Source organism: Myxocyprinus asiaticus, chromosome 43 (genome assembly GCF_019703515.2).
Source record: "Myxocyprinus asiaticus isolate MX2 ecotype Aquarium Trade chromosome 43, UBuf_Myxa_2, whole genome shotgun sequence".
Classification (NCBI taxonomy): Eukaryota; Metazoa; Chordata; class Actinopteri; order Cypriniformes; family Catostomidae; genus Myxocyprinus; species Myxocyprinus asiaticus.
This window is the reverse complement of record NC_059386.1, coordinates 24,650,307-24,663,292: the sequence shown is the minus strand read 5'-3', so window position 1 is coordinate 24,663,292 and position 12,986 is coordinate 24,650,307. Positions and strand designations below refer to the sequence as shown.

Sequence of the window (12,986 nt, the reverse complement as noted above, 5' to 3'; positions counted from 1 at the left end):
AAAAAAGTAAAAAAAAAAAAAAGAAAAAAAAAAAAGGGAATTGGGCCAATTTTTGGAGGTTTTAAAGCCAGATATGTGAAGCTTATAATTTTATAAAAGCATTTCATTTAATCTTCTGTTAAAAATTGTGTATTATTTGAGTTGTACAATTGTTTAATTGGTTGTTTTTGCGACAGACTACTGTTCTAGGTGAATGGACTTCTAGTTGTCATGGCAACGAAGTTGTAAAATTGGATAATAGAAAAGGTTAGTAAGCACTAAAATCATGTTAACATGCGTATTGTTTATGTCTTGTGGCTATATTTTTGAAACGGAGTATTTTAACGTTTACGGATTGGCCCCATTCACTTCCATTGTAAGTGCCTCACTGTAACACAGATTTTAGAAGGAGAAACATGTCAAAATTAAGTTTTGTAGTAACCAACATAATGCCACAAATGCTGCAGGAATATTCCTTTAAACAAATAACCATTTAATTGAGCCTAGGTTTTATTATATGTTTATGGTGTTCTTTTTGTAACTACAAATATGGAAAACACATTATTATAACTTTCATTAGCAAAAGTCATTAGCAAACTTTATAAAACTCTTAACAGATCAGCAATTCATGTACATTCTCATTATTAATAAATGCCATTTTGATTACGGTCATGGTTCACACCATACCACATAGTGTTGGTTGACCGGGTTGATTTTCCAAGTTCAAATTATCTCTTTAAATGACCCGACTAAGGACCGATAAGAACAGCCAGCCTGTGTGTTTTTTAGTAAGACAAGACGGCACTATTTTTTGTGGTTCTTTTATATCTCTGGATATGATAATGCAACAGGACAGGAAGTGGGGCTTGTCACAGCGGTACAGTGGCATCAGCCCTTGGAGGTGAATACCTCCTCACTCCTGTTTCTTTAGGATGGCATGTTGCCATAGAAACAGGGCTGAGGTGGATGCAGTCAGACAGCTGGATTATTAGGGGTGGATGAACTCAGTTCTGTGATTAGACCCAGGGCTTCTGGGATACACTCATGTGCTTTTGCAGTCAAAGCCAATATCTTAAATGCACTTAACCACTGCCTGGTAAACTGTAGTAAAAAAGGAATCGAATGATAATAAGGAAGCTGGGGTGTATGGCAGAGACTAAACAGTAACATGTTTAAGCTGTAAGCACTATGCAAACATAGGTGAAAATGTCACACCTTGACAGAGAGGGTCATTTATACTCTTGAAAATTGCTAAATGACTATTTAAAAATGACAAAACACATCACAGAGAACCTTAATGTAATTAAAATGTTTGGAGGTCATTCTGTTCTATTGTAACTGGCCATTTAGAGCTGCACAAGCAATGTGAGACCAAAGCTGCACACAAAACAAATTCACACAGCCATAATCATGCCATGCTTCAACAATTTCCCAACAGATTCATACAGGAAGAGTAATGATGTAAGCATGAGCTGTAGAATGGAAGGAAGTGTAATTTAGACCCATTCTTTATGACCGCAAGAAGCTCATCCATTAACAACTTTAAGATAAGCATCTAAACCATGCAAATTAAGTAAATAATCGAGAGTTGAAGGGTTAGTTCACCCAAAAATGAAAATTCATTCATGTTGTTCCAAACCTATATGACTTCTGTGTAACACAGTAGGATATCCTCAGCCTCATTGTAAGAAAAAAGACACAATGAAAGTAAATGTTGACTTATGTGACTCCTAAGCAACCTTTCAGTCCCTAACATTTTGCCAAACATCTCCTTTAGTGTTTCACGAAAGCAAGTAAGTCATACAGGTTTGGAACAACAGTGAGTATATAATAACAGAATTTTCATTTTATGGTTGAACTTTCCATTTAAAGGTGCAAAATAAATATGCACCTTATTATGTTCTGCAATTAAAGTGACATACATTCTGCTAGCTCAAGATATAGTCATCATATATGCACCACTTCTACAATCCAGAGAAATAAATCAATGAAACAAATGACTGTAACAGTAACAAATATGACAAACTCCATAGGGAGGTTAATAGTGTTCAAACCTCTATAGGGCTTTTTTTTTTTCCTGGCCAAGGGAGATACTCATCTCATATGACAGACTAAGCAGGGAAATTAGACTTTGCGTTTAAATAATTGATTCTCTCTGCGAATGCTTGACCAATGCCAGCACTCCTCTCAAGCCAGCTTTCCAACACCCATTCTGTTTATCACAAGAACAGGCAAGGTTTACTACACATACAGTGTTATATGAAGAAAGTGCATGCTCTACTAAATAAACACCATAATGTAAGGCTCAAAATACTTTAGATACCGCCTTTTGATTTGAGAGGCATAATGCACTGCAGCAAAGTTAAAATGAACTAACGTACTGCAAGTTTTAAAGGTTACAAATTGCATTTATGGCCTACTACCATGTTTGACAAGTACATTCAAAATGCACTACTACTTATAGGACCCTAAGTACAGTTGAAGTCAGACATTTACATACACTTAAGTCATAACCACTCCACAGATTTCATATGAGCAAACTATAGTTTTGGCAAGTCATTTAGGACATTTACATTGTGCATGACGCGAGTAATTTTTCCCAACAATTGTTTACAGACAGGTTGTTTCACTTTTAATTGACTATATCACAATTCCAGTGGGTCAAAAGTTTACATACATTAAGTTAACTGTGCCTTTAAGCAGCTTGAAAAATTCAAGAAAATCATGTCAAGCCTTTACATAATTAGCCAATTAGCTTCTAATAGGAGGTGTACTGAATTGGAGGTGTACCTCTGGATGCATTTTAAGGCTTCCTTCAAACTCAGTGCCTCTTTGCTTGATATCATGGGAAAACTGTGGACCTCCACAAGTCTGGTTCATCCTTGGGAGCAATTTCCAAACGCCTTAAGGTACCACGCTCATCTGTACAAACAATAGTACGCAAGTATAAACATCATGGGACCACGCAGCCATCATACCACTCAGGAAGGAGATGCATTCTGTCTTCTAGAGATGATGGTGCGAAAAGTGCAAATCAATCCCAGAACAACAGCAAAGGACCTTGTGAAGATGCTGGAGGAAACAGGTAGCCAAGTATCTATATCCACAGTAAAACGAGTCCTATATCGACATAACCTGAAAGGCTGCTCATCAAGGGAGAAGCCACTGCTCCAAAACTGCCATAAAAAGCCAGACTACAGTTTGCAAGTGCACATGGGGACAAAGAACTTACTTTTTGGAAAAATTTCCTCTGGTCTGATGAAGCAAAAATTTAACTTTTTGGCCATAATGATCATCGTTATGTTTGGAGGAAAAAAGGTGAGGCTTGCAAGCCGAAGTAAACCATCCCAACCGTGAAGCATGGGGGTGACAGCATCATGTTGTGGGGGTGCTTTGCTGCAGGAGGGTCTAGTGCACTTCACAAAATAGATGGCATCATGAGGAAGGAAAATTATGTGGATATACTGAAGCAACATATCAAGACATCAGCCATTAAGTTAAAGCTTGGTCGCAAATGGGTCTTCCAAATGGACAATGACCCCGAGCATACCTCCAAAGTTGTGGCAAAATGGCTTAAGGACAACAAAGTCAAGGTATTGGAGTGGCCATCACAAAGCCCTGACCTCAATCTGACAGAAGATTTGTGGGCAGAACTGAAAAAGTATGTGCGAACAAGGAGGCCTACAAACCTGACTCTGTTACACCAGTTCTGTATGGAGGAATGGGCCAAAATTCCAGCAACTTATTGTGAGAAGCTTGTGGAAGGCTACCTAAAAAGTTTGACCCAAGTTAAACAATTTAAAGGCAATGCTACCAAATACTAACAAATTGCATGTAAACTTCTGACCCACTGGGAATGTGATGAAAGAAATAAAAGCTGAAATATATCATTCTCTCTACTATTATTCTGACATTTCACAGACATTTCACTTGGCTAAGGTGTATGTAAACTTCTGACTTCAACTGTAATCTAATACATAATTTACTATTCTAGAATGTAACATTAAGGGACACTATTTATTGAGCCTGTATCTGAGTTTCCACACAGATCTTTACTGTCACCTGCTGGAGAAATAAATCACTACATGCTCGATTGCTATTAAAGATAATAATTTATTAAAGATCAATTAAATATTTAACAATGTTTTCAATCACTCTCTTAAACTGCGAACCTGCAACTGAGCATCAATATAAGACAACAGGGTTAGTTTAACATATAAACCCCCAAGAATAAATACAATTTAGACGTCATTTGTAAATGGGAAGTGAATAACAGTTCTCCATTTCATTAATTATTTTTTTTTGTCTTTCCAAACATGTAAACAAGACTGTGACCTTGAAACATTCATACATAAAGACACAATGTGAACTCACAAATAAAAAACAGATATTGATCAACATTCTTTGAATGTTATAATTGGAAATGCTGGAATGCTTGACAATATCAATATATACCCTTAAATATATATATATATATATATATATATATATATAGAGAGAGAGAGAGAGAGAGAGAGAGAGAGAGAGAGAGAGAGAGAGAGAGAGAGAGAGAGAGAGAGAGAGAGAGAGAGAGAGAGAGAGAGATTTTATACTTAATTCATTCTTGTTGAGAATTCTTTCTCTTTTTCAGTTCCTGCATTGGATCTCGGTTGCATTGGCTGGAAAAAGTTAAAGAAATATTTTGGGTTCAATACAAGTTAAGCTGAATCGACAGCATTTGTGGCATAATGTTGATAACCACAAAAAAAAAAAAAAAAAAAAACATTGACATCCCTCCTTTAAAAAAGAAGTAAAAATCTATGTTACAGTAAGGACCTTACAATGGAATTGAATGGGGCCAATTTTTGGAGGGTTTAAAGGCAGAAATGTGAAGCTTATAATTCTATAAAAGCACTAACATTAGTATGGGGGGTGTTAGTAATCAACATTATGCCACAAATGCTGTTGATTGCACTTAACTTGTAGTGAACCCAGAATATTCCTTTAAATAAAGGCAGTTTGAAAATAAACAGACCCAACCCTCTGGATATCATCTACATCAACTACCAAAAGCTTTTGCTCCCTTATAATGACAATTGCCACTGCAGATGAGAGTACCATTCCTACTGGAACAGACTGTGCCCACATATATACTTTTAAGTTCAAGAATTTCTTGAGGTCAGTTTAAAGGGATGATTCACCCAAAAATGTTAATTCTATCATCTTTTATTCATCCTCAATTGTTCCAAACTGGTATGACTGTCTTTTTTCAATTGAACACAAAAGCAGATGTTAGGCAGGATGTTTGCCTCAGTCAGGAAGAACGAAAGTCATATGGGGTTGGAACAACATGAAGGTAAGTGAATGATATATAGAATGATATAGAATTTTTGGGTGAACTATCTCTTTCATATAGCTCCGTTTCAATACCCTGGCTTTAAAGAGCGTATTTAGCAGATGTAACCATTACAGTGCTTCCTTCTTGTTGAACTTTAATGAATAACCAATTGCAGTCTCTATACATTCCACTAAAGATCCGGCAGAGAGAAAGTCCAGCTCCACCTCAATGAATTTAATATAGATGGGTAATCCAGAAAGGGTGCCCTCTCTGGCCTGGCCTGTGCGGTTTTCTTGCAGGAATCTGGTTATGGCTGAGGGTTCTCCTCGGCTGTAGTGTTTGCCTGAAGTCTGAAAGTGCTGAAACAGACACTGCTGTAGCGTCCTCTCCTCTGCAATGCCGAGGTAACAGTAAGTGACTTTGGCTGATGTCCTCTCCTCCTTTTTCTTACTCTCACAATGATCCACCTCCTCCTCTTCCTGTGAGGGGGAGGACTTGTCCTCTGTGTAAGACGAATTGGACATACTCGTCTCCTCATAGCCTATTGCATATAGGCCATATGTTTTTGGGATGCCCCCTGGCAGGAGGTACTGCGAACCATTACTGCAACCTGTCGCCCTGGTCTGTGCAATCGGGATCCAGTCTACTTCAAGATGCAGTTCCAAACAGCGAGCTTCACTAATAGTGATGTCCAGGAATTTATAATACACATTTTTCCAGTTCATCTTCTGCACCTTGGTCATGATAACCCTGCCCTCCGCCTTCTCAGGGTTGAAGTATTCCCGTAGTCGCTTTCCCAGAGGGACCTGCGAGCTGATCTCTGCGTAGTGGTAGCGGATATCTTCTCGCCACCGCGTGTTGTAGCCCACTCCAAAGATGGCCAGCTTATTGGACAGGTGAAGGCGGGAGAAATCAGTCCATGTTTGGAAGTGCTCCCATTTGACCTCCACAGACTCCAAGATATGCATCACGTTCTGCATTACTTCTTTACGTCTGTTGAAAGAACAGTGGTGAAAAAAGATGAGGAATAAGTAGTATACATATTTCTGTTTTAAAGGTAAATTACTGAATTCTGGGATTTTTTTATTGACATCTGTGGTTGAAAAAAATAAAATTGCAAGTAAATTACTTGCAGCGGAACTTGAGTGTTTTTCAATTCACACCAATACACTTCCCAAAAATCAACTTATTCAAAAAAAATCTGACAATGCATGAAAACCATGTTTACATGAGATTTGAAATCATCGGATTGTTCTTGACTTTTAATATCAAAATGAAAACAGACATGCGCATGACACTTGCGCACATTGGATAAGCTGGTAAGAACAGCAGTAAATGTCATCAGGGTTATGGCCAACAATCCAAGTGTGCTGATCGGTTTATGTTTAAACTGTTTAACTGTTGACCTTAACCCGATGAAGGAAGATGTATTTCAGAAAATATTTTGTCCAACATTCTTTTGGGATGAATGACAGAAGCCTGAAATTTCCTGCCAAATCTTACCATAGTGCCTCAAAAATGGCAAAAATTAGGTTTTGAACACAGATTTTTATGTACAGGCTTAATGTTATTTAGTTTAATTTCTAACAAAAAAGTAATTATATAATTTATAAGTAATACAAGTAAAATATTAGTATGTGGTGTATATCTGAAGTTCTAAACAATATTTAACTGGAAACAGAATACTGGTTTGAACATACTGGGAGTGCTCAGATGGCTCCAGTCTTATCTGAAGAACTCTGGCCTTTGGAAGCTGGTTCTCCTCTGTGGAAGATATGATTGAATTGTATTAGTTATCAGATTTTGGGGGTGTGTTGTTTGATTACAGACAAAAAATTAACATATTACGTAACATACCACCCCATCACTTAAAGGAATAGTTCACCCAAAAATGAAAATTTGCTGATAATTTACTCACCCTCAGGCCATCCATGATGTATCTGAGTTTCTTTCTTCATCAAAACAGAATTTAAGACTTTTAGGATTTCATTTCAGGCCTCCTCCTCTAAACAATGCAAGTGAATGTCCTCCATTTTTTGACGGTCCAAAATGCATATTTAGGGTGCATCAAAATAATCCACATGACTCCAGTCGACAAATAAAGTTCTTCTGAATGCAAACGATTGATTATTTTTAGAAACAAAACAATACTTATATACTTTTTAACTACAAATGTTCGCTTCCGTACATCTCTGTGACGCACGCTTATGAGAGGGATGACCTAAGCTCGCTGGTAAGGTCACGCGTCACGTGGAGGTGGAGGCAGGAAGCGCGTCATTGTTTATAATAGAAACTTGCACAGAGCACAGAACAAGCGCCGTTCACAAACCTAAACAGTCCAAAACAATTTTAAAACAATATAATATAAAATAAAATAAAAAATAATTTCCAAATAATAATAATAATAAAAAAAACAATGTAAACAATGACGCGATTCCTGACTCCTCCTCCACGTAACGTGTGACCTTACCAACAAGCTTACGTCATCCCTCTCATGAGCGCACGTCACAGAGATGTACAGAAGCGAACATCTGTAGTTAAAAATATATAAGTATTGTTTTGTTTCTAAAAATAATCAATCGTTTGCATTCAGAAGAACTTTATTTGTCGACTGGAGTTTACATGACTTTGATGTGGATTATTTTGATGCACCCTGAATATGCATTTTGGGCCGTCAAAAAATGGAGTACATTCACTTGCATTGTTTAAAGGAGGAGGCCTGAAATGAAATCCTAAAAAATCTTAAATTCTGTTTTGATGAAGAAAGAAACTCAGATACATCTTGGATGGCCTGAGGGTGAGTAAATTATCAGCAAATTTTCATTTTTGGGTGAACTATTCCTTTAAGTAAGGTTTAAACAGTTCAATTCATTTTTCAATTGAATATTGAACAGTTCAATATTTTTATACAATACAATCCAAAGCATCTTACAAAATAGAAAGACAGAAAATGTTTTATATATATATATATATATATATATATATATATATATATATATATATATATATATATAGAGCTCTGGAAAAAAATTAAGAGACCACTGCAAAATTATCAGTTGCTCTGGATTTACTATTTATAGGTATGTGTTTGAGTAAAATGAAAATTTTTTGAAATGAAAAGTTTTATTCTATAAAGTACTGACAACATTTCTCCCAAATTCCAAATAAAAATATTGTCATTTAGAGCATTTATTTGCAGAAAATGACAACTGGTCAAAATAACAAAAAGATGCATTGTTTTCACACCTCAAATAATGCAAAGGAAACAAGTTCATATTCATTTTTAAACAACACAATACTAATGTTTTAACTTAGGAAGAGTTCAGAAATCAATAGCTGGTGGAATAACCCTGATTGTCAATCACAACTTTCATACGTCTTGGCATGCTCTCTACCAGTCTTTCACATTGCTGTTGGGTGACGTTATGCCACTCCTGGTGCAAAAATTCAATCAGCTCGGCTTTGTTTGATGGCTTGTAGCCATCCATCTTCTTCTTGATCACATTGCAGAGGTCTTCAATGGGGTTCAGGTCTGGAGATTGGGCTGGCCATGACAGGGTCTTGATCTGGTGCTCCTCCATCCAAACCTTGATTGACCTGGCTGTGTGGCATGGAGCATTGTCCTGCTGGAAAAACCAATCCTCAGAGTTGGGGAACATTGTCAGAGCAGAAGGAAGCAAGTTTTCTTCCAAGAAAACCTTGTACGTGGCTTGATTCATGCGTCCTTCACAAAGACGAATCTTCCCGATTCCAGCCTTGCTGAAGCACCCCCAGATCATCACCGATCCTCCACCAAATTTCACAGTGGATGCGAGACACTATGGCTTGAAGGCCTCTCCAGATCTCCGTCTAACCATTAGACGAGCAGGTGGAGGATCGGTGATGATCTGGGGGTGCTTCAGCAAGGCAGCTCCTGAAGGTGGTCACGATCACACACATACACACACAAACACACACACACAGGGCGAGCTGAAGCGGCGCAGATGGCTGTTCAAAGTTACAAAGGTTTTTTTTACTTCTTCAAGAATGAACAAAGTAACGCTGATGAGTTTGGAGGTTAGTGAAACTGGTGTAACTGCATGACGTTTATTATGCAATTTATCTGTTTGTAGCCATGGATAGGTCTTTCATTCAAGCTGTCAAACCACAAAAAGACATACTTGTTACTAAAAATAGATTGTGTAGGCTCTATGAAAGACACTTATACACAATATATCATCCAGTTATACTAGAGTAAATAATCTTTGTCCTTTGATAATGATTTGGGTCAAATTTAATAGAAAACTATGCGAGCTGCACTCCGTGGCACTTCAGAATGTTGATGCGGAGTGCTGGCGGTGTATGCGTACCTTTGTAGAAAATAACGCGCCATTGCGTCCACCAGATGCGTCTGGTGTGAGACCCCCTTTAAGTAACCCTGCAGCTCACACTTTACCAAAGTTGTGTTGAGAAATATGTCTCATGAGACAAAGACTATTGTGCAACCAGCAGCTCTATTTGTATCTGGAAAAAAAAAAAATCGATATATATATCGATAATCATCGGGAAAATCATCTGATTATCGATGCGTGAAAAAGGCATCGATCCCAAGCCTAATATATATATATATATATATATATATATATATATATATATATATATATATATATATATATATATTACGGATGGACGATATGTAAAAATTATTTTATCAATAAAATTAGGAAAATGACTAATAGCCTACAAATTAAGAACTAAAGACAATTATAAATGTAAAGACAATAATAATCATAATAAATAAGCCTAATAAATTCCCTTGTGATCCCAAAATATTCTGCCAAATGTGTGTTCTTATTGAATGTGTTTGTATTGCATTTTGGTAATAAAGTTAATGCTGCCTAAAGAAAATAAAATAGAACTCAATTTTAGGTTCAAGGTGAACGTGTCTTGTATTACTTTATGATTCAATCACTTTCATCTTTGTTTCTTCAATACCAAAAAATATATTACTGAACCTGCAGAGTTGCATTCACAATGCATTCTAACCGCATAGAAATAAAGCAAACTAAACTCATAGCAACATCCTGAGATGATCGGAGATCATTTGCAGCATTTTCATAGAGGACATTATTCTTGCAAACAGTTTTCAGACGAATAAAACAGAGAAAAAATAGTGAAAACTCTTTGTGCTTGATCCACGAGACAGGCTTGCGCTGCATGCCTCTGAACAAACATCGAATCAGACACAAGCATTGACGGCTTTTCTTTTGTCTGTTCTTAAAAATATAATAAAGTGTGTTTCTTCAAGAACGTGTCTTTGTGACTAACAGCATTTTTTAGTTGTGGGTAGATGAGCAAAATTACCCATGCATTAAATACATTTGGACGAGGAGCTTGTGGACTGGATTCAGCCTTGTTGCATTTTGCGGGTGGCGAGTGCTAGTTTCACACCCTTGGGTTACTGTTTAATATATTTGGCAACTTCCCAGATCTATGGTTTTGGAATTTCTCGATATTGTCGATCATCGTCTGTCAATGAGTGTCGCAGTCGGCATTGGGATCTTTGTAAGACATCGTCGATATATCCGATAACACCGTCCGATCTCCCAGCCCTAATATATATATATATTGCATTCACCTGTCTCTATGTCTCCTTCATTGAAGGCTGCAGAAAGGTCCTGATTGCACCAGTCTTCCTGAGAATAGTCCTCCATAGTACTGCCATCGGACTCCATCTCCTGGTACAGCCCGCTACTGTTGATCAGCACAGGCTGACAGCTCTGGGAATCCCAGCCACCCTGCCCGAAAACCTTCTCCAGCTGCTCAATGGAGTAACTGCTCTTCCTTTTCCCAATACCATGCTCCTTCACCCGGCTGTAGCACCGTCTTAGCGTCTGCAGAGGACCACAAAGATCAAGATCATGTTTATAATAATGGTAACACAAGTATGATGACACACTGTATTTAGACTGATAAGTAAATTAGACATATTATAGCCTATGCATCACAGATGTCAGAATTAATAAAACAGTTGGTTATCTAATAGACTTGATCAGACAGTCCCAACAAACTAATGCCCCGAACCACTGCCTTATGTTTTGATTTGACATCTTAACTAATGCACTCTATGGCAAGTTTTATCAAACTGGGGTCAGTGGACCCCCAAGGGTGCACAAGGTGGTGCTAAAGGATCTGTGTAAAATTTCAGTGAGAGAAAAGTAACATTATTAAAAAAATTACTGACTACATTCTTTTACATTTTTACCGTCTTATTTTGAAACCATGAGATTAACAGCAATTATTATATTCTATTGACAGCCATAGTTTTAAATGATAAGAAATAAACACAAACAAATCTTATTTGTAAGAAATAATACACTTCTCTATTATCTTTAAAGCTGCTTTGAAACAGTATTTATGGTGAAAAGCACTATACAAATCCATTTAAATTGAATTTAAAATGTTTCTCTTCGGGTTTTAACATATTACATTACTATAATAGAAAAATATAATAGACACACTGTCAACATATAAAAAGTAAATGTTTTCCATATAATTTTTTTATAATTAATTTTGCTTTAGTACAATATGTCACTAATAAAAGCCAATTATTTAATTTGCAAACATATATTTAAAATATGTTTACTATTTTCCTCAAACAGGGGTTAAGTTGCAAGGGCATAATCATAGTTGGGGGTCCTTGGCATCAACAAAACAAGCTTCCCTATTCACATGACAAGTCTGATCCTTAACTAAGTGACAGCCATCAGTTCTGACTAACACGCTTGAGATGCGGCCACAGCCACTGCCTGATGTTTTCATTTCGACAGCTTAACCAAAGCACTGTGGTGCAGAGACAAACTGCCAAATAAACATGACAACAAGTATCTAATCATATTTTATGAACAGCCATGTCTTTAAATGTCTTATTTACCTTCATCCTCTCTCGACACTGGGATGGGGTCCTTTCGTAGCCCAGCTCTGACAGCGCTCTGGACACCCGCTCGTACATCGCTGGTCCAGGCGCCTTGCCAGAAAACACCGTCCCGGCCACCTCCAGCTGCTGCATCCGCGCCTCAGCCAGCCTCTCGTTGCCCCACACAGCTATAAGGGCGTTCGTTTCGGACGGTGTCCAAGACATGCCTCGGCAGGCGGTGAAGCTGTTGGAGGCAGAGGCCGATCCACTCCGGCCTATGCCCCCCGACAGAGAGACCCCGACGTTCAGAGGAGAGAATCTGTTTGGGGTGGAGGGGTTGGAATGGTATTGGTTGCTGTCACTCAGATCTTCTGATTCCGGGGAGGGAATCTCGGTTTTGGGAATCTTGAGCGGCACTGACAGATCAGGAGAACCCTCAGCGTTACTGGGGGCCGCCATCTTGCCTCTGTTGCTAAGGGGAGGGGGGAAGGAACGAGGCGCGTGAGCGACGCGCGAGCGAAGCGCGAGCGTGCCCTCCAAGCTCGATTGACAGATTGTTTGACAGATTGGTCGTTCTGTAAACCTTCATAGAAAGTCATATAAGTTTAATTTATAATAAAAAGGTAAAATTTTTGCATCAGTTTAAGTATCTAATTGAAGTCTCTCTCATATTAGTCTAATATTATGCATATTATTTTTATGTAACATATAATAATTATATTCTTGGGAAAGCCCCTCTTACTGAAATATACGTCCCTTTAGAGATGTCGATTTTCCCCTTCCATACATAAACTG

At 37.8% G+C, this 12,986-nt stretch overlaps 1 protein-coding gene across 1 annotated transcript; it reads right to left on the bottom strand.

Moving 5' to 3' along the window:
- Positions 1–4,072: 4,072 nt before the first annotated feature.
- On the bottom strand, positions 4,073–12,659 carry LOC127433305 (myb/SANT-like DNA-binding domain-containing protein 2). Its single transcript, XM_051685080.1, has 4 exons — positions 12,210–12,659; positions 10,914–11,169; positions 6,997–7,060; positions 4,073–6,289 (listed from the first exon to the last, which is right to left on the bottom strand). The coding sequence occupies exons 1-4, from the start codon at positions 12,648–12,650 to the stop codon at positions 5,425–5,427; spliced, it is 1,626 nt and encodes a 541-aa protein (XP_051541040.1). The 5' UTR covers positions 12,651–12,659; the 3' UTR covers positions 4,073–5,424.
- Between the last annotated feature and the right edge of the window lie 327 nt (positions 12,660–12,986).

Coding starts and splice junctions, on each gene's coding strand:
- LOC127433305 (XM_051685080.1), bottom strand. CDS start 12,650: ATGGCGGCCCCCAGTAACGCTGAGGGTTCTCCTGATCTGTCAGTGCCG. Junction 7,061..10,913: donor TGAAGGAGACATAGAGACAG/GTGAATGCAATA, acceptor TATCTTCCACAG/AGGAGAACCAGCTTCCAAAG. Junction 6,290..6,996: donor GAGCCATCTGAGCACTCCCA/GTATGTTCAAAC, acceptor TTCTTTCAACAG/ACGTAAAGAAGTAATGCAGA.